The following is a 23739-nucleotide window of genomic DNA, read 5'->3' as shown; positions in this document are numbered from 1 at the left end:
ACACACACATGAACCCACCCACGCACGTGTAGCACGGGTCCGTTTTGGGTGGGGGAGGATCTTTTACTTGACAATAATAACAGCGCAGCGGAAGGATTTTTATACGAAGAATCCCCACCCTGTCCGTCTACAGAGGTAGAAATTAAATAAAACTATATGGTTGTAATTATTTTACTTTATAATAATCACACATCACAGAATCAAACACCATCAATCAACAACACATTCACACTATGTTATTAACTAATGAAAATAATAATACTCGATAAAATAAACTAACATACACATTATATAAAGGATATATGTTCCTTTAATTCTACACTAATAAATGAACATTATATACATGATATTTACAAAGATAAAAGATGATGTAACTCTTGGCTACATAATTATCCGAACGGGTATGAACATATAGTTCAAATGATACTTAGAATTTATCTCAACATTACTTTAAAACAAGTTGTCGAACAACTACTGATATTAAGACTACCATAACATTAAACCTATTAACATTGAGGGTCTCAGTGCAGAAAGAAATAAAATGTGGATGCCGTTCATGGTCAGAAGACCAGTGACCTGAGAATCAGGAAAAAAGAGAAGTTACATGATCGTAACTTTATGGAGGATGTTTCCTCTCCATCTCGAAAGTTGTGTATTCATTTTAATCAAAACATGATTAATCATTTCTTATACTAAATATCAAAAATCAAACTTAATCTCAAATAATTTCAACTAGGATTAGTAATTCAGTTTACAATAATATATCAAATCAATAATGAAATAAAGTGGTTTAGCACAATGATATTCAGGAAAGTCTTTAATAAGATACATTAGAGTCCGCATGGTATTAATGCGGCAAGATAGGGAACTCAGCCTATCCGCTTGACCAGAATAATACCGTTCAGTTGTTTTGGATTCGCGACTTGCTTAGAATGTGTAATTCGCAAAGTTCAAAAGGCTCAACTATAAAACTTCGCACCATGCTCGCGCTGCTAGGCAATCATAGATAACAAGTGCTTTACCATGAACAATAATCAAAGATGGTTAGTAGCAATTATAAGAAATTAAAACATTCAATAAGATGTAGATTATAGAACAATATCTATCATCAGATATGTAAAACTAAACTTTACATATTATTCAATCAAAGATTGATAATAAGCCAAATGTGTAAAAGACAATTGTGGACAAATAACTTTAAATCGAATATTAAATTTGTAAGATCAATTATCCAATAATCTTAAAAACTTTGTATAACAAGCAATCAGTTTAATATCAAATACAGTACTGAAATATAAGATGACTTTAGGATCTTACCTGAGAATCAGGAAAAAAGAGAAGTTACATGATCGTAACTTTATGGAGGATGTTTCCTCTCCATCTCGAAAGTTGTGAAGAAGATGCCTCCAGAACTTCTATATAAAGGTATTTTCGACAGTACCATTATTTTTGAGAAGGGGTGTGTATGCTTATAACTAGTAATACTTTTTTATCCTTGGTCATCTCTTTTAACAAACAAAAAACCAGTAAACAATAACTGCTTACCCCTTTAGGGTAGCAAAGATGGAAGAGTCCATCAACATTTCCCCAAAATACTTCTACGTCATTTATGTCATTCACGTCATTATTTCTGAGAATAATGACCACCAGACCCTGACTCACACTAGCCAGAACTGACCATTGGCTCTCTCTTTCGCTCACTCTCTCCCAGTCTGTACAGGAGGTCATCCAAATCCTCTCCCTCTCTCACTCAACCTCTGCATGTTTTCGATTTATATAACTATGGGTATTCAATATCCATACGGGGAGGGGGGGGTAGTACCTCAAGGGGTTTCATCCCTTTAACTACATATTAGATATTATGTAACACCAAAAGGGTGCTACACACGCACCCTCACAAAGTTAGGGGCCACAACTTTGTTTTAGAACTGGGGGCTGAGCACCAAAATTCTGCCACAATTCTGGCAGTGGGACTGGCGCTGTGAACATAGAGAGTCAGATAGGAATAACCCATAGCAGGGAACTCCTGACAGAACATCAAACTTGACTTACGACGTGACGCTCGAGGTTAAAGACGTAAAGCGAGATTTGAGACCATGTTTTGACATGTTTTATGATCCGTACTAGCAGAGTTGAGTGGCAAATAAAAATATGTCCCAGGAACAGGGATAGGTGTAGGGGCCACGATCACTCGGGGAGCAGATGTCACCCTCATCTATACATGATCGGGACATTGGGGTATCAACAAAAGCTTTGGTGTTAAACTGGTGTACATGAAGGACCTGTCAGGACCACACCAATATTTTTACCCCGGTGTTCGATCTGTGGTGTTATTTTCACACCCATACGTGTTATTACTAGACCTTTGGTTGTTTCTGTTCGAGAGTTTGGTGTCATATCAAAATTCTAACACCCAAGGATGTGGTCTTCTAGGAACACAATCTGGCGTCAGTTTTAACACCTAAGTTTACCATGGTAAATTGCTAATTCGTCCACTGCCAACTCGTCCACTCACCACATGGTCTACCTTCATTTAGTCTGTTGCTATTCCTTCCATCAAAATTTCGTCTAACAACCATTTGGTCCAATCATCATTCGTCTAATCACCAGTTTGTCTATGACCATTTCGTCTCATAACCAGTTGGTCGAATATTCGTTTATTTTCCGTTTTTTGCCCAATTAACACATAGTCTAATTTGACCAAATGGTATATGGACTGAATGGCCATTGGACCAACTAGTTATTAGACGAAATGGTGAGTGGGCGAAATGGCAATTAGACAATGTGGATATTGGACGAACTGATGATAGATCAAATGATAGTAGACGAGTTGGCAATTGGACGAATTGGCACTGGACGAAATGAAAATAAACCGGGCTAGCAACTAGTATAAATTATATCATCGTTCTAGTAGGATCCATGATTTGATTTAAAGGTATTGTTTAACTTTGTGAGCAGCCGATTAAAAAAAATCTCAAACCAAGATGAAACATGTGTACAAGTGCATGTATTAGAACTAATAAACCCTGAAAACAATCATTATTGAGAATGAAAAGCTAAAACTACAAGGCAAACCCCGATTTTGTAAATAGGCGTCTTATAGACGCCTAAATAGTACACATAAGTGTATGGGATGAAATTAAGATGGTGTTTCCGGTCACTTTATATTTCAATTTTTGAAGCACTAAATAATTATTTTCGAACGCAATTTTTTCTGGGCTTCATTTTTTTAACATATCACAGACACAGGTGACAAGTGTGACCTTCTAGCTCAGATTTTTTAAAAGTCAAACCAATGTTAACCAATCACTTTAAGTGTGTTAAATACTCGCTCATTTCTCCGAACTTGATCGAGTAGTTGAAAATGATGATGAGTGAGCGAGCATGTTCATTATGTTGCCGAGTTTACACGACGTGCGTTGGCGTGGTAAATGGTAATGCTTTACAACATTCATCATTCTGAACATGCTGAAGGCAAAAAAAAAGTAAATTATTTTTAGTTTTTGTTTAGCACATCCGTCATGTACCAATTAATATTAAAGTCGTAAAGAACGTGGATATTATTACTCTGGCTTTAGCCCGCAAAGCCTTTTACAGCGCACATGTATTTCAAATAATAAATTCATGTGAGGTACCCTTTTACCTCACCTGAGTTGGATGTAGCACATTGCAGCACAGTTCCCTCCAGCAATTTCTAGTTGTTGTTCAGAATTTTCTTTCATATTGATCTTCACCTTCTTTAGGCATAATTTGCTCGTAGTCGTAGAGCGTAGATCATTTTACCAATATCACTTATCAAAGCATAAAATCAGCTACAGTTGCAGCCTCGGGTATTTCTTTGCAACTTTATGATGTTCTATATCTCCAGTTCTTATGACATTGACTCCATGCCCAACTTCTTCGTTGTGAGAACATGGCTCAGTGCACAATGCACTTTCTTTTGTAAAATAGTTTGCCCCTTGTCTAAAATTTAGCAAAAGGGTAAAATGATCAAAATGCTTTATGAAGTGGAATCAAGAAGTTGATAAATGAATTCTTCCTATCTTGCTTTGGCATATTTGAGACAAAATGTATCGGAATAAAATCATACCGCAGAACAGGCGCCATCATTTAAAGTCTGATGAACTATATTTGATCTGCTGATTTAATTGAAATTAAAATGGGAGATCTTGCTGTAAATGCTTTCCAACAATAGACATGACAAAATGGACGATGCTTAGGCCTAATAAGGAAATACAAGGAGATTGGGCATATTGTTTAGATGATGTAATGCGTGTATATCTTGCCTTATTACAATACCTCTTATCCTTTTGATTTATCCCCTGAGATTTATGAACAGTCGTATTAGATGGAATGAGTCTCTTAAAAATCAGATAGATCAGATGCCATAATGATTCCGGTAAGACAATGCAGGGAAGATAGCCAGGAGGAGCAAGTCATTATACAATCACTGTCATTTGATCCGAGTTCTTAGAAAGTGAGACGAAACACAGCAGTGAGAGGCGCGTGTCTCCGTGTCCTCAAGTGACCCTGTGACCTTATCGGGTTGTATTGGTCAGTCATCGCACGACATGATCTTGCACTTCCGGTCATCGGCATCGCCTGAGGAGGTTTGGCTGTGACTCCCTGGTGTGTAATACATGTAGTGGTGAAGGATGAGAGGGGATTGAGACTAGGCATCATGCTGGTGTTTTCGCGTGGAGTGGTCGGAATGGATCATTGTTTTACTCGAAAATTTCTTGAATCTCCTTGGTTAACGATATTACATGTCACCTTCACATTATAGTTGGTGTCGTGGAAATGAGTATTCTATTGTGATGATAGGATGTTTGCTCTCGGCTATGAATCTTAGTACAATTAAAAAAGGGATTAATTGACATACTAATTGGGTCAAATATTGGGTGTAGGTCTATTTGTTTGTTGGGTTTACGTGCAAATAATTGGTAAATATTTAGACCTACAATACAAGATATATCATGTAATAATATTGTACGTCAAACTCTGGCTCAATTAACATATTCAAAATATTAAATCATGAAAAGCGATTCATCGAAAGGGAGAGAGTAGCAGTGAATTGCTTGAGAAATTACAACATTTGTGTATTTTACATAGAGCCAGAAATTTCGAGACTATAAATTTTGGTGAAAACTTTTTTTAATGCGATCCTATCTTTAAATCCGGCCTAAAATGGAACGCTTATCTAGAACACATGCCGCTGTCTTTGCAAACATCGTCTATGGTTGCAGGAATTCATTAGCCAACCATGACAACAGAAGAATCGTGTAATGTAAGGGATGATAAGGTCCACGAAAGAGAGGTTATTAGCTTACATGTCGCATGCTTTACTAGGACTATGGGGAAAGAGGGGAAAAGCAATGCCCTCAGACATGGAGCACTTCAGCTATTATCCCGTACTCCTTCAAAACAAATATTCCCGCGAAGATTTCCGAGGACCTCCGATCGAATTAACCCAGTTTTAATAGAACCGTTGAGCCTCTCTTCAAAGTTGTGTCATCGTGACAAAATCGAATTTGTGCAGATGGACCGATAATAGCTGTAACTGAAATAACTGTTTTGTGTGATGTGCGTAGTCTCGCGTCCAGCCAACTATTCCTGATTGCCATCTTAAGCGGTCAGTGATCCCGCTGCATTTTTTCTAGAGTGAATTGTGTGGATGTTTTAGAGCTTGCGAAACGATTTCTCGTCTGATTATTTGGCATGTCACTTTCACTTCATACAAACTAATACTATTCTCAACCGAACAGCCCGCGTCTTGGTTTAATGATAGTAGACATTTACATATACATTACCTAGAAATTATCTAATCCGAGGCGCACTATTACCCCGGCTTTAGCTCCAGCTGCCATTTCCAACATTGGTGGGCGCATTGAGGGAATAAATCCAGGTACCCATTCGCATCACCTGGGTCGAGTGAAGCATTGTGGGTATATTTTATGTTGAATGAAACGCGCCATGGCGGGGATTCGAACCCACGACCCTCTGAATAATACGTGAGACATAACAACAAGGCCACATTGCATTATGCATTTATGCAAATGAACTCAACATGGCACACGAACGTATTGCAATTCGTCTTGAAATAACCGTAAACCTACCCTTTTCAATAGGATGAAATAGAAGGGTGCTTTGTAGTCCTGTGTCTTTCATCTCTGAAACTAAATCTCACTTCTTTCAATCTTTTACAATTCTATGTTGCTTCATTTCTCCCCTTTTACACATATTGTCATACTACCAATGTTTGATTCCCCTTTTAAATTTCTTTCATACGCCTTAAAAATTCGTGGTGTTTCTTTTTTTTTTCCAAACATGCCCAAAGTACAACATCCTCGATTCGATATCATAAGATCTCGTCACCTCCAACGACCGTCACCATGGCTACATAGCAGAAGCAGTAATGCAACATTTTACAGAATTGACCTCATCACCAAACGTCAATAGTAATATTCGTCCGCTTACAAATGTTGGTCTCTTTTCATATCCAATTCGAAACCTAACAATTATAAAGTTTGTCAGGTTGTTCATGTACACGAAAACCCAGCAGGAACCCTTTTCTTCCAAATCGCATAATTACATTGTTGAATTATACTTGCACTTTCTAAAATGTGATCTGAACACTAAAAGTATGTTATATGATAGATGACAGAAGTTCATATCAAGCGCACCGGGCATATAAGATTTCATGTCAGTGGAATAACATATATCTTTGGAATACCCATTATGTATGTTAACATTAGAAATTGTGCTTGAAATTTAAGAAAATATCCAGGATTAGTTTCGACATTCCTGGTGTTAACTGGGAATGGTTCTTGGACGGTTTCACAAACATGACTAAGCCACAATAAACATGATAAAATCAGCAGTCTGCTTAAGATCAGATTCCACCGGTATTCCATTCAAATATTGTAGAATTAATGTACTTTTGGGGTGGTGTTTTGGATTGAACGCCCGGGACACTCTCTAATCAATATTGTCCATGGTCATGACCATTTACTAAAAAGGATGTTTTTTTTAGTAAGTCCGCTTTTTTCCTGGTCTCCTTTTGCAAGTAGTGTATTAAAGAAAATAGCATAATTCAATGCCACTCTCCATTCCTAATGAGCACCTCGACTGAAGAAAGATTTAAAGTGTCCGGTTGACTTTTAACCGACCAGTTGCTTCCTTTTACCTCCTGTCTATCATGTTCATTGTGTTCTAACAAATCTTGTGAACTTGCCCGCTTCATTACGAAATATGTGAAACATTAATTCTGAGGGTTAGACATGTTCTCTGGATAGCATGGGCGCTTAAGCGTTCAAGGCTTATTTTCCGGGCTTTTCGCATTTATAACGCGGACACTCTCTACAACGCAACGACTCCTTTGAAAATGCAAGTCAAATTACAATGGAGATCTGAGAGGCTTTTGTCGAAAGTTGGTGGACCGGGATAGCATCGGACTTGACTCCGGACAACTACATATTTGCAATTGTTCGCCCGGTGCAATTTTCCGGATGATCTGCTGTCCCAGTCCACCAACTTTTGACAAAAGCCTCTCAGCTCTCCTTTGTGATTTTAATTGTATTTTCAAAGGAATGAGAGAGTGTCTCCGTAGTAAATTCGAAAACTCTCTATTAACTGGACGGTCTACAAGCAGTTGGTCTATTTATCAAATAGTCTAATATCACCATGATGACATGAGCTAATCCCGTTTGGTGTATGCTTGTAGCTTGGTCTACACAATACACTTGGTAAAATAATCACTTAGTTTAATCATGGTCCATGGTTTAATTATCATTTAGTCAAAAGTCCAGTGAATATCCACTTTGTATGTCTCTATTTATGAGGTCCATACTAATTATAAAAAGAGAGAAAACGAGGAAACAGCCTCATTCTGGCCGAAGAGAGAATTACGTCAAATGGTATCTTCAGATACATTATATTCAACTTTTTCACAGTAATAAACGTTTTGAGTTCACCTCAGGGGGATTGCGCAAACAACAAGAAATTATTATGAAGCGAATCGTCATCCGTTTCCATCTCGACACACGAGCACTTGGCAGAGAAAAAAAAAGTACTTGAAAACTTTTCTTGAACTGAATTTAATCTCATGCCATGAATTATCTCGTATCAGCTAGATAAACTGTCGGTCATTCGCTCCGGTCGTGATGTAACAATATGGCTGGAATATGGCTGGAGTGAATGATATACCACACGACTGTGCTTCTTTCAACTGATGTTCGGTCGAATGCTTTTGCACCCCCTCACCTTCTCCTCACTAGTGTTCTTAAAGGTCAAGTCCACCCAGGAAAAACGTTGATTTGAATTGATAGTGAAAAACCAAACAAGCATAACGCTTAAAATTTCATCAAAATCGGATGTAAAATAAGTTTTGGCATTATAAAGTTTTGCTTATTTTTCACAAGACAGTTACCGGTTACATGTATATGCACAATTCAGTAATAATCAGTTGAGAGTCGATGATGTCCCTCACTCAATATGTCTTTTGAATTTAAGAATATTTCATTTTTTTACAGATTTGACAATAAGGAACAACTTGACCTAGCCACAAAATGTTAAATCAGTGGTAATTCCACATGTTCAGGTGGGATAAAACTTTGTTTCACGTACATGACAATGAGGAGAAAATTAAAATGTTACATATTTCATATAATACAATACAAAAGAAATAGTGAGTGGGTGATGTCATTAGTCCCCTCATTTGCATACCGACCAGGATGTGAATTCAACTGTTTTGTGAAATGAAGCGAAACTTTTAAAATGTCATAACTTTCTTATTTTTCATCTGATTTTGATGAAATTTGTTAGTGTTATGCTTGTTGTATTTTCCTGTATTTATTCAAATAAACTTTTTGTTGCTGGGTTGTCCTATATAAAACGCACACGAATATTGGTAGATTCACTCCATCGTGTTTATGGGGCTGCAAGATTAGATGTCGGTAATTACAATATAGGACAAGGTCGATGGATAGCGTAGGGTCATGCTGCATGCAGTCACACCTCCGAAACCAGTTCCAATCCGACAAATGGTATGTCATTGGAAATAAGGTGGTGACTTGGGCCGATCTAGACTCGATTTTGCTGGTGTGACTGCCACTCATTCACCTTCCCTCGCATGTCATATCTGTATCATCCCACCTCTAGATCCATACACTATACACCTCACATTCCATATGTCCTCCCTGCTACCCCCACCCACCCCCTCTCAATCTGTCTCTCCCCTTCCCCCTCTCACTTTAATCTACGAACATTGCCCTTCTCAAGCCCTCCGACACACCCACCCCTTTTCTCCATTCTACTCAAACTCGGTCATGGAAATGTCAACGGATAAAAGCGTGACATCCAGAGGCCTAACCAATGGGCATTCTGACCCTGACTAAACCCGTCATCCAGTCCGTATAATTAAAACATATCGACACAATGAGATGTATACATGTACAGCTCTGTATCGAAGGCGTACAGCCATACCCCTGCTGGAAAACATACAGTGTTTTCACAGTTTATCACACAGAGGTCACAGTGTGTCACACAGTTCGTCACAGTTTGTTACGCAGTGTGTCACACAGTTCATTACAGTGTATCACACAGTTCATTGGTGTTTATCACACAGTTTCTCACAGTATTTCACACAGGGAGTTCACAGTGTGGAGCAACATGTGAAATCATCTTTACACTGGTGAATGTGAGTATTTTAACCGTATGGTTGCTTCCCGACATAGTCCAGTATGTGAACACACTGGGAACTGTTCACAATTTGAAATCCCGGTGTGAAATTACTTTCACACCTTTCAGTTCGGGCATTTTATAGTAAGAATCGCATCTGGACATTGTCCACTGTGTGACCACACTGTAAGCACTCACATTATCAGGACTATTGAGATGTCCACAGTGTGAAATTATCTCCACACTGTTATATTGTAAATCACATATTTACGTAGTCTACTGTGTGACCACACCAAGCACTCACATTATCAGGACTATCGAGACGTTCACAGTGTTTCAGTTTCAGTTTGGTATATTTTCATATCTCATAAAATATCAAATACAATGTAACTTCCATCAAAAACACTAAAATAATACAATACATCACCATTATTCGTAATAAATAACACAAATGTTATACAATTGAACGTTCAGATTGGAGACAGATATAATCAATAAGACGAGGATATGAAGGGCAAACTATTAAAAAGCAGAGCTTGTAAGTTTAGTTTCCCTATTAATAAAAGTATAAGTAACGTGGAGAAGGTTTACAGTTCACCATGAGCAACATGAAGTGTGAAATTATCTCTACACTGTTAAATTGTAAATCACATATTTACGTAGTCCAATGTGTGGTCACACTAAGCACTCACACTGTCAGGACTATTGACTGATTGAGGTGTTCACAGTGTGAAATTGTCTCTACACTGTTAAATTGTAAATCATATATTTACGTAGTCCAGTGTGTGGCCACCTTGTAAGCACTCACATTGTAATGACTATTGAGATGTTCACAGTGTGAAATTGTTTCTACACTGTTGAATTGTAAATCATATATTTACTTAGTCTACTGTGTGACCACACTGTAAGCACTCACAGTATCAGGACTATTGAAATGTTCACAGTGTGAAATTATCTCTCCATTGTTAAATTGTAAATCACATATTTACGTAGTCTTCTGTGTGACCACACCAAGCACTCACATTGCCATGACTATTAAAGTGGTCAAAGTGTTAAATCATATCTACACTGTTAAATTATAAATCACATCGTCACATAGTACAGCAGCAGTATCTGACCACACAGTATGCTTCCCATCAGCAAAACTATCAGAAGAAGAAATTGCTTAAATATACCTACCAACTGTTGTTTAACAAAAACAAATCGTGTAAGTGAGATTTATTCTGGTTAAACCCGATAAAATACGAAGAAATTTAATATAACGAAATAATATTCGTATTGCTTCGAAGCAAATAGGATACGGGCCTTATGGTTAATTTTATTTGTGTCATTTATCATTTTGCTGATAGTATTTGATACGATTATTTCCCCCCCCCCCCATGAAACGATCGCACCATATGTTGTTAATACATTCTGATGTAGTTTAATGGATCTTAATTGCAATATCTGATTTAAATGGTAATTCAGAAAGGACATTTGGACTGGTTGTGATTTAGATTATGTTTAATTATTAATGCATGAAATAATGAAACAGTTACATGTATATAGCTTATTTCATGATTTATTTTTATTCAATGTGCTTCACAATGAAATATAAAATGTACATGAATTCAACATCTATTAAATATAAATTTACCTTCAATTATATATCTGATTATTTGAAGTTAGATTTGAATTCAAGGTTATTTATGTATTGATTACAGGGGATTGGTAAAAAATAATATTCTTTCAATATTCCCAAAATGCTATAAAAAGATCAATCACAGTAAAGAGATATCATACAACCAAATTAAAATTATAGTTAGGTGTGTTGGCTCAGTTGGTAGAGCGTCCGTCTCACAACCGGGAGGTCGGGGGTTCACACCCCGACCGCGTCAAACCAAAGGACGTTAAAAGATGGGAGTTGTTGCTACCCTGGTTGGCGTTCAACGATTAAAGGGATAGAGCCTCGTCGATCTGGCGCTGCACAGCGGCTGCGCGGCCGCTGCCGGGCCCACGATCAATTGGGCAAAGCAGATTTTCGGATCATTTCATTTAATGTCTATTTCGAACAATAAAATATGGATTTTTTGTTTGTTTGATAGTAGAATGTTTGTGAAATACACCATTCAACTACTAAAAAATCACAAGAGAATGCGCATTTAAACGTCCAGTTGGCTTGAGTGCGGTGATTAAATATAAAGGTTTCGGAAAAATTTGATTTGTTAGAATATAATATCTGCATTCTTTCATTCCAAGATTATGTGTTGTAATTATACAAATCCTTTGCATTATATCATGACCCCTGATGGTTTCGTTAACTTAAATATAAAAGCATTTCTTTGTGAAGAAATCCTCGTTTATTCTGCGAAATGGCAGACAAACACTCACTGATATATACACTATCAATACACAGTACCTTATTTGCTTTATACATATTATTAAACTGGTAAATTGCCCTAAACAAACATATAAGGCATATAGTATTATCCAGTTAATCGTGATTACTTCTTGAATTCTTAATAGCCTACAGGTATTGATTCATACGAGACAAATATGATAATGTAATTCCTTCAACGATCGGTCTCCATTGTTGAAATCATTCTTTTCTCTCCTGTGAAAAAAAAATAATTATCCATAAACTTATGAATCTATTCATTGAATGAAACTCTCATAATCTTACAATTTGCCGTCAATAAATGCTAATTCAAAGTTGCCTGTAGCAAAACGCTTGGTATGCGGAGACTAGTACTATTCGCACTTTGCCTGACAATGGTCGCACTGCTTGCCTTTGATCTAGCCGACAGCGGCAGGTATTGACTTGACCAGGTGAGGTAAGTGACACGTGATATCAACAACAGGTGCCGTATTTGGGCTAATTACCCGTTAAAATCCTCCGCCAAAGTGACCTGGAAAATCATAAAGGGAATAGCACCCCCCCCCCCTCCCTGCCCTCTCCCCAGTTATGAGGTTGTGCAAAATCTTATTTGTTGAACTCTGTTTTAAAGGACAAGTCCACCTTAACAAAAAGTTTATTTGAATAAAAAGAGAAAAATCTAACAAGCACAACACTGACAATTTCATCAAATTGGACGTAAAATGAGAAAGTTAATACATTTTAAAGTTTCGCTTATTTTTCACAAAACGGGTAATGATATATGCACAATTCAGTGATATGCAAATCATGCAAATGGGAGAGTCGATGTTGTCCCTCATTCACTAATTATTTTGTTTTCTATCATTTGATTCTACAATATTTTACAGATTGTTTTAACCACAAAATGTTAGAACAACAATTACATATGTTCAGCACTGTTCAGGGAAGAATAAAACTTCGTTTCACATGGCAATGAGGAGAAAATTAGAATATTTCATATTTAATGTAATGAAATACAAAAGAAATAGTGAGTGGATGGATGATGTCATTAGTCTCCTAATTTGCATTATGTTAATGGATGTGAACTATTTCATGAAATTAAACGAAATTTTAAAATGTCATAACTTTCGTTTTTACATCTGAGTTTGATGAAATTTTCAGTGTTATGCTTGTTTGATTTTTCTCTCATTCAAACCAACATTTTGTTGGGTGGACTTCTCCGTTTAACAAGTATTTTACCCTAATATAGTTATTGAAGTTTCACTGCACAGGTAAAATTGCTGTTTAAAAGTTGCATAAGGTATGTTTGAAGAATAGGTATTTTTCATACAGTCAGTGAGAGACCCCACACAATGTTGGTCAATTTGAGGAAGCATCGTGGTGTAGCGGTTCTGACTCTCGCCTTGCAATCAGAGGGTCGTGTGTTCGAATCCCACCATGGCCTAGCGTCCTTTGGCAAGGCGTTAATCCACACTTTGTGGTTCGCATACATTGTGTGTGGGCATGCCAGGATCCGATGACCGGGTAATAAAATATCTGTAAAGCGCTTAGAGACGTCGTTCCGATGTATCAAGCGCTATATAAAAGCTTTTGTTTTATTATTATTATCATTATTATTATTATCATTATTATATAAGATGTGTGAACATGGCGAAGGTCCCTTCCAACATGAAGTAAGAAAAAAGTTTTAAACAACAATAACAAAATTAACATCTATTAATTTCTCAATTCTAGTCAAAGTTTTGAGCTGATCCATCTACATTAATCATTCTCCCATGCATCATGAAATATTAATTCCATGAATTCCACTACTTAACTGATTAATAGAACACGATTCTACAAATACAAGTAGTTTTCATATAAAAGGGGTATGAAAAAATTAGCTAATCATATATCCACCGCAATGATTTTTTGGAAATCAGTTTTGGGGAAAACATTACATTTTTTAAAAATTGTACCGACGACAAACGGGGAAGCTGCTCGTCAGTGACGTCTTAAATCAAAACTTTAAAATTCATAACTCCGTTAAAACTTTTAAAGGATTTATTTCAGTCTTTTCCAATATGGTTCTTAATTCTTCTGCTTTTACCAACTTAGTATGAAGGTGAACTTCTCCCTGAAGTTTGAGACTATTCACTCTTTTAAACGTCTGCTTATGATGGTTGGATTGAATCCTCACCAGTATGGAATTTCACCCAAAGTCTCAAATTAGAGGACGGACTCTGAAGTTGGTGATGATTCTGTCCGTTTTGTTATGTATGGCAGAGCAAAGTCTGATCACGGTGCCGAGCAGTGTGATCATCAGAGGGCGCACTTTGTTTGCCTACCAGAATGAAGGTTAACTTCTATTGAAAATGGTGAGCAGTCAATAAGGGAAATGAGATGATATTTGTGGAGGTGTCGTGGAGTAGTGGTTCAGCGATTTAATATATATATATATATATTCATTTATTTATTCATTTATATTTATATCTGACCAGGTCGGTCGCAACTCAGAGGGTAATAAGGGGTCTACAATTATAAACTGTGCATAAAGGTGCATAACCTTTGTACTGCTTTCCTTATAATTGAAATAATTTCATATTCGATTTTATGTTTTACAGGGAATCTGTGCCGTGCGATAGCTAGTAATTATCAAACTTTCAACCTCTGGAAAGAAAAAAATATATCCTTATTAATGAATTAAAATAAAGATGTTTTTTCATACCACCAGCAAAAAATAATGACAAAATTCCATTGATCGGAACTGCCAACATGTTGTTCAATCCTCGATCTGTTTCGATCTCTCTTTTGCTGCCCTAGCTCATCATGTCATTCATTTGTAGCTCAATGGTAAGTATCCGGAAAACGGCAACTATTCGAGGATCGCTTGGCATTTTCTACGCCATTGATAAGTTCCCCAAATATATTAGTTACCTTCCAAACAAGCGCAAACCTTCAGCAGACACCGTGCGGCCATCTTATCGTTGCCAAACGGCACCTCGGTCAAGCACACCGGGTCAATGCCCGCTAGGTCGATGGCACTCTTCGCTGATGCCTGTTACTGGTGTATGAGTGTATCAATTTGTCTTCTGCCAAAAATGTATCATAAAGAGTTAGAATGATTTTTTTATCAAAATAAACTTCCATGAAAAATTATCAGTGGTTATATAAATTAAAGAATGCTTTAGCTTGTTTTATACCACTTTATACATGTTATAATCTTTGTGATTTGAATTGTCTGTTTTCATGGACACCATGAATCTAAATTTGAATATTGCTTGTTCCTTGAGTAAAATACCCGTAATTTCATGGAAGTTTAAAAACTCTCCAACTCACCACAAGCACACGCGCCCTCTCACATACACAAACTCTAGCGATGCTATCACCAAGGAGATATCTCTCTACCTCTCCTTGCTATCACTAGCGTTGATAACTTTCCACGGACCTTGAGAATTGAGGTCATTGCCCTTTGGCGTCATAGAAACTGTACGATACCAAGTGTACGATACCAACTGTACGATACCAAGAGACCTAGGTTTCATGAAGTATCTGTGACTTTCACGGAAAAAATAACACTCAGGCAATCAAAGTCAATGATTTCAGTAATTTATTACAGATATAAGTGCAATTAAAGACATGTCCATGATTGTATTAAACACCTCTTGATCATAGATTTGAATCACCGGACATCCACTCTGCGATATCTTCGAAAGTAATTATGACCCTCCAAGAGGCCTTTAACCAATTATATTTGTTTATCATGCTTAGGTGATAAGACAATAACTTGTCAGGTTGAGCGAGGGAAAATATCATTTTAATGTCTCAAGGCAAGTAATCTTCGGTCAGTAACTTCGGAATATGTTTTGTCATCCAAGTCAATTCCTTTGTCTTCTCTGTCATTTTGACTTGACGATGGGTCTTCACCGTTCGGACATCGACCCCTAGTCTGTCCATGCCAATGCCCCTTGTGCGCTAGCTCGGCCTGCATGCATGTTGTGCTTGCTCGAATTCACGATCAAGCATGAAACAAATTCCACAAGTAACTTGCATTCTCCCTCGTCTTATTTTTCCCAAACTCGTGCCAGATGTTTTATCATTGCTCTCTTATTTTCGTGTAGATTCTTGACCTTTAGACCTTTACATGAAGATTCTTGGGGCTGGTGTGAAGGGGGAGGGGACAAAAAGGCATAAGAACTGCTCAGAGTGGAGTGGCGCCAATTTGTTTTGAGGGGGAGGACAGAGACAAGATGACCCCAAGTTTACTTAACTTTTGATTTGAAATAACTCGTATTAGATGCACACCATCATTATGATCTCGCGTTGAATGTCCATCTCTAATAGGTCCATTGTCTTACCTATCCAATCCCATCTTTTTTCCTTGTGGCAAAGTCACATCATAAAGAAATTTCACCTCCAAACCGATTGTGGCTTTTACGTTATTACCAATGACATATCATCGATCGATTTGGAATGGGTTTCCGTGGTGTGGCTGTTCTCTCAAGAACATAGGAAAGGTCAATGTCCCCATGGTCACAAGCGTGGGCTAGCCTTTGCAAGAAAAATGCGTTAAAATCAACCAATCGGCTTTGTTGAATGACTGGAAGAAATGTAAAAAAAAATACATAAATAAAAAGAGAGAGAGGGGGGGGGGGGGTCTTTAACACTATCAAACATCATAAAAAAAATAATAAACGTAAAAAAATGTCAGTAAGTTTTTCTGGATAAGAAAATTAAACTCGTAACAATCAGTTATAACATCCCTACGAACGTTGACGTTGTCATTTTCGTTAAAGTGATATTAAAGTGACATGTAGTTATTGCGGCTTGGGTTATGTGACAGGGGTCCTATTGTTCCGCTAAATTTATGATAATTGATCGAGAGGCAGTGTTGTAATCGGCTAATTTTCAAGATGTTGCGATAATGTGTTGAGACTTTTATGACTGATGTGGTTTACCTTTAACGTTTTTTTTTATGATTTCGCGTAAACTAAACTCTTAGTTTATTGAATCTTAGCAAATAAATAATGTATTGTGTACACTCAAAATCAAACATTTTATGTTCTTTTCTCCAACAGAAGCGCGTTCATCCATAATGCCGCTTTACGGCCTTTGCCTCAGTCGTTTGAAAATAAATGCAATAGAAAATAAAAATTGAGAAATTCTCTTCCTTGTTGTTAAATTTGCTTTCTTCTGTGTCATTCAACGATTTTTTTTTTATTTATCCGGTTATAGTGCGTTTTAAGTCCATGATACCATACTTGTGCAAGAAAGTCTCATTTGGGACAGTAAAAGTACTTTATTCTTTTTCATAAAAGTTTACTTTTTAATTGTGTTTACATGCACATTAAATGTATGTGACAGTTATCGCATTTTTGTATCTTTTTTAATGAAAATATTAACTTGGTGCTGAAGGTAAAAATCTTTGTTAAAATATTATAAAATGAAAATAGGAGTGTGCGTTCATAAAGTTATGATGAGTTTCATTGTAACATGGAAAATGAAAAAAAAGAATATAAGATAACTCAAGTGGATGTGTCATGTGGAAGAAATGATGGAAGGAAGGATACATAGTGAATATGATATTTTGGCGTACATTTTGTGCCTCCTACGAGTCAATGTTTCACATAATGCCTGCACATTACTGAAGTTCGTGTTTAATATCCCTGGTATTTTCATCTTTTATCATTTTCTGCAGGTCTGTGGGCAGTAGCTAATAATGCAGGAATTTCATGTTTCGGTCAGGCTGAGTGGTGCAGTGTTGATATGTTCAAACGAATCGCTGATGTCAATCTCTGGGGGACTGTCCGGGTTACAAACGCCTTCACTCATCTTGTGAGAAAATCAAAAGGTAAGCTTAACCATTTTATTGTTCTCAAGATCAAATATTGACTCAGCTCAGTGGCGTAATGAGCCAAAACGATTGGGCCATGTATGGCGTAAAATTAATTTTGAAAAAGATAAGTAGCGAGCGAGTTAAGCGAGAAAAAATTTCGACATTATTATTACAAAAATTAAATTTTGTGATAGATTTTTGCATAATATCCAGAAAATTATATCATTTTTCACTCTTCACTCATTCCGTCTCATTCTTTTTCGTTTTCTTGGTCGTGAAATGCGCCCCATGCCCTCCGCATCAGTACACCAGTGACTCAACTCCAATACATATGCTCGTGTCATATCTTTGCGATACTAGTACTTCTACATACCGAGCAGTGCGACTGGTAATACCACAGTCACACAATCGAAAGTAACTCCAGGGGTCCGTTGCAGAAAGAGTTGCGTTTAAACGCAAGTCAAATAATCAATCGCAAGTCCCAAATGAGCGTTAATTGGTTGAAAAATCAAGTTACGCATTATTCTTATTGGGCGTTGCAAGAAACTTGCGAACTATTAATTGCAAGTCTAGTTTTGTTCCCGAAATCAAGCATATGCCATGCAATTAATTGCAAATTTGCAATTGATTGCTACTCTGCTCCATGAAACAAGGAGTGTAATCTGATTTGCTAATTTAGCAAATCAGATTACACTCCTTGTTGCAATTTTACAGTTGATTGATCACTTTTAACTTTAAAAGTTAAAAGTGATCAATCAACTGTAAAATTGCAACAGAATATTTGTGATTGATTGCAAATATTTTCTTGCAACACCCCCTGAGAGTTGCGTTTAATTCCAACTCTTTCTACAACAGGCCCCAGACCGACCAAAACTATTTCCAAATACATACCATTGTCGATTGGAAGTTGGTTTTGCATACCTTGTAGCATAAACTGATTCCTTGATTTGTATTTCGAGTGTCATTACGCCAATAACTTTCTTTTTCAAAGACATGCATGAATTCATATTTGCCACACTCACCCAAGGTGAATTTGATGGATACCTGGTTTTCCAAGGATTGTTTAATGCTCTCCTGAAGAGCCGGGGTTATCATTAAGAGGTATTATTAACAGCTATGATATGTCAAACATGCAATGAATATATGTTGATTCCAAGTCCAATGTTCTAAGACTATAGTCCTTTATGTTCATCGATCATTTTTACAGGTCGAATCGTGAATATCGGAAGCGTTCTGGCACGTCAAGGAACAGCCGGTTTCTCGCACTACTCCATCAGCAAACATGGTGTCGAGGCCTTCACCCAGTGTCTACGATACGAGCTCCGGAACTTCGGTGTCCGTGTCAGCATCGTCGAGCCCGGTAACTTCATGGCCGCTACCAACATCTACACCAACGAGAACATCGACAACGTCCGAGATGAGCTGTGGGCGAACATGAAAGAGGAACAGAAAGCTGTCTTCGAGAAGGATTTCAATAACATGGTCGATATCGTTAGGTTCTCAAGGACAATCGGTTCAGCGGATCCTTCACCTGTTGTAGATTGCTTTCTGGATGCAGTCTTGAACGAGAGTCCGCGAATACGATACGAACCGAAGGACGTATATTGGACGATTCGTACAGTAATCATGGCGCATTTTCCTGAAGAGATTTCAGATCTTATATTTTGATGTTATTGATCTACCGTCAAGTTCTACATAAGAATACCATTGACTGAGATGGCTGCCTGCTCTTTGCTGCGATATTAAAAAGTACAGCTGCCAAGAATGTCCAACACGCCATCATTTCCAGAGGAAATATCATAGGAGTTGGAGCTAAAGAAGAAAATGTAATTAAAAAGTTTTAGGAAGCCTACAGCGATTAAAAGAACACGCAGAAAGGAAATGAAGGATAGTATTGAAGTGTAAAATGTAGCAGAGTTTGAGAATGCAATTATGAACTCAGATGATTTAAAAACATCTATTAGTATAAAAATAATTATAGTGAGGTAGGCCTAGCTAACGGTGATGGGCTAGTTATACCTATACAAAATTTATGCGGTGAGGGCGTCGTTTAAGTTTTTCAAGATTGTGTATCCCATTTCAGCTCAGAGAACTTTGATGGCTTCAATCGCAAGGCTGGAGTAGTCATCTTATATACTGCTGCTAAAACTTGAATACTATCAGGGCGTTTTTGACTTTGTATATTATTTGGTGTTTCCACATTTTATTCATATTACTACCGCGTCTGTGTATATCTGCTCCTAATATCTTACCTTGGAGAAATTTATAGATTGTACTAGTTCAGAGTGTTTTTTCTTAGAGTGATATTCTAACTCGAAAAGAAAATGAGTGCAGAGTAAGATATATTCATACCCCGAATATATAACATAAATAACATTCGCCATCGCACTGTTCATCAATAGTCTTTAAGAAACGATATAGAAAGGGGGACTGATGTCAATGATAATAAACACAGTTTTGATTATGCGCCATCTAATACAGTGCGTCCCAGAAAAAACGAAACCGAGATTTAGCGATGATTTATCATAACTTAATCATAAATAAAATAGACAAATTACCTACCAATGTAAAGCTTAGAATCTCCTCTTTCATCTGGTATTACTTAGATTATTCCTCATTCACGCATGAGTGAGCAAAAACAATTCGAAGAAAGGATGCCAAAAACTCATTTGGCGGGGGGTATCTGAATTTCAAAAAGAAAATCACATGACTAAAAAGTTCAATATCTGCTCTTTTATTTGATACCTTAATCACAGAGAAATAAACTAAGTAATTTAAGATAAAAGAGGAGATTCTAAGCTTTAAAATGGTAGGTCATTTGTCTATTGTAATTGTGATAAAGTTATGATAAATCATTGATAAATCTCGGTTTCGTTTTTTCTGGGACGCACTGTATAGTAAACTATGAAGATGCGTAGAATAGCCTCTTGTCAGAGCAGAGAAACCGTTGCTCTCCCAGATAGAGATAATGCGTGTAGGTTTTTTTTAACTCTATATTAAATCTAATACCTTCTTAGTCTGCCCACCCTATATTTAAATCTCAATGGATTGAAAATCAGATTAATTGAGATTGAAAAATAACTTTGTAGGATTAAAACTAAATCAATTCGATTGGTACCTAACTACAGTCCATGTGGATTTATTTTAATTCCCTGCAATTAAGAGTGTAATTTATCCTTAAGTATACAAATCCGTATTGTAATAATATGATAATAATAGTAAAAAGAATCGGTTCTTTGAGCGCTTTTATCAGATAAAAAGACAATTCTAATGATAGTGATAGCTTATGATAAGGTGGTTTAATTAACATTTCTATTGGAATACATTCCTGCCGGGTCGCCATTTTCTTATTTACTTTTTAAATTTACATCATGGGTTTTACATAAAGCTATTTCATAACTGAATCTTTTCATAAAGTTAAACGGTGAAATGGTGACCATTTCTTGTGTATAGTTAGCACAAGTTTACGCAAGGCCTTGCGTATTTTTATGTTAACACCACCCTGGTTCGAGCGTGCCAAAATAATGTAGACCAACCCCTTGCCAAATGGCGTTTATATTATGGAGGTATTCGAACCCCGAACCTTGTAATATCTACCAGACCATGACACACTGTCATTTTATCTTGAAAATTCTTCTCATTTCAAATTTGGAAGATTTATTCATAATAGTTCATGCGATTTATATCATGTGATATGAATAAGTATTATAATCATTATGATTCAGGGGGTCTGACCTTTAAAGTTGACATTCAGGTATTAGACGGGATGTCCCAAATTGTTTCCTGCTAGTGATATCACTTGCTCAGTCTCTGACCAACCTACCTGTGTTGGGTCTTTGCAAAATGCAACACACACTCCTGATTGGTATTTAAACCATCATTATTGCAACTAAGATAAGGCCTACTGTACATTCATTAATGATCTGTCTTTCATAACAGTCTTGGTATTACACTATTTTTCACCAGAGCGCTTAAATTCTGTAATTTTTAACTTAATCCTGTGAGGCCCTATACATGAATGAAAAGTCAGAAATGAATCCACAAACTGGTTTTGTTTTTTAAAGCTTTGGGCTACAGCATAATTATGATAACTAACTGTAGTAAAAAATTAATTGTGCCAAAGAATTAAGCATTTATTCACTATGAAGAGAAATTAAGCAAATATTGTCCGAACATCGACGACCCCATTCAACATGAGAACAAGAGCTGGGTGAGTGATTTATATTTATTTGCAACAAAGCCTCCATTTCGAAGTGATGAAATAACGGGTACATACATCCAATCAAAGGAACATAACATAGCCTACTGTTACCGGAAATGTTACTTTAGATTATTTAATTTGATGGGGAAAGGGTCCTAGAGTTTTGAAACGTCTTATAGATGTGTATTCCACCCACCCCCTTATCTATTAGAGATGCGCATGCGCCTTATAATAAAGATAATAAAGACCACCTAACCACTTAAACATGAAGAGCGGGAATTTCTTGACTATTTTGTATTCTGCGTGAATGTTTGTGACTTGTTCTCTTTATCAATGACTTGAAGTATGTATATTGTTATATTCAATTTAAACAGTTATATATTTCGCTGTATGCAGACATCTATTTGAAATGATTATACCTCTTCACGTAAATTATATCATGTATATACGTATACTATATCTAATGTAAATAGTTTTCAAAAAAAAATCTTTATGACTTTCTATGCGTATTCAGCGGGGAATTAAGATAATTGTTGTCAGCTCTTATCTAAGATTTAGTAAACATGGTATATGAACATAGGAACGACAGAAGTCCATTATTGCTAAATTAAGTTAAATGGGGGAAATTGTTAATTGATGCAAGAATCCATTTTGTATGTAGTTCCTGTCCAAAAAATCCACCTAGAAGTCCTCGAATAAATAAAATACTGACCACCCCCCCCCCCCTTGGACTAAAACAAAAATCGTTTCATTTCTTTTTTTTTATTCACTCGAAAAGAAATGGCGTCGGTCGTTCTTAATTATTCATGTAACGTAACCTAAAGTAGCCATAAAATAATGCTAATGATGCATAATGCGACGAAAATTTTTGACTTATTGTTAAAGCTAGAGTTTTTAAATTATTATTATGTTATTAGAGGTGAAGGCAGTTTTTAATTTTCGACAAACCTTCTGAAATATGGAAATTGTAGCTCTAGATAGCATCTTGAAATAGACATGATAGATGTAGAACGAGTGTAAAAATCGCAAATACTGTTAGTTGTCTATTCAAGACTGATAAAGGTTTAATTTTTCTGTGAGGATACCACGTGATTCAGGAAAGATTGACATAAAATTGTATGTTTGAATAATAGGCATATGAGCATGTGAACAAAATGCACATTCGAGATATCTTAGAACAGGGAAATATCTTGAATAATTGTAAAATTGTCCAAGGGGTGTTAACGTGGGTATATCGTGCCGTTGTCATACTGGTACCGATCAATGCTTAGTCTGCGGGCACAGACCCTTGGTGTTCGCAATTTCGCATGGTGCATAATGCAGAGTCTGAAGCAGTGAGACTAGATTCGCTATGTATTGTAGCTGGCTCTACCAAGGACACGGGCAGAGTCTTTTGAGTCTAGTCTTCACTCTAGACCTGTTACTGGGTTAAGTGTCAAAATGAGTCTGTGCTTGCAGACTAATCAATGCTTACAATCTTGACAATTCGGAAGTAAGTATCAAACCTTGCAGATAATTGATTGATTTATTTCTAATTTCAGAAGCTTCCCAGTGAGCAAATGGAGGTGCATGAAATCACTTGAATAAATATGCATAAATCAGTGGAAGAGTAAATAAAAGTCTATGAATATAACACATATATTCGTTCATTGTAGTAATGTCAACCTGAAATATTTTGTCTTGAAATAC

The 23739-nt window shown here is 36.7% G+C and overlaps 1 protein-coding gene across 1 annotated transcript; it reads left to right on the top strand.

Annotated features, from left to right (window-relative positions):
- Nucleotides 1–17715: 17715 nt before the first annotated feature.
- On the top strand, nt 17716–20541 carry LOC129258717 (D-beta-hydroxybutyrate dehydrogenase, mitochondrial-like). Its single transcript, XM_054896947.2, has 2 exons — nt 17716–17864; nt 19057–20541. The coding sequence occupies exons 1-2, from the start codon at nt 17780–17782 to the stop codon at nt 19515–19517; spliced, it is 546 nt and encodes a 181-aa protein (XP_054752922.2). The 5' UTR covers nt 17716–17779; the 3' UTR covers nt 19518–20541.
- Nucleotides 20542–23739: the final 3198 nt, after the last annotated feature.

Source organism: Lytechinus pictus, chromosome 4 (genome assembly GCF_037042905.1).
Source record: "Lytechinus pictus isolate F3 Inbred chromosome 4, Lp3.0, whole genome shotgun sequence".
Classification (NCBI taxonomy): Eukaryota; Metazoa; Echinodermata; class Echinoidea; order Temnopleuroida; family Toxopneustidae; genus Lytechinus; species Lytechinus pictus.
This window is presented reverse-complemented; position numbering and strand designations above follow the sequence as displayed.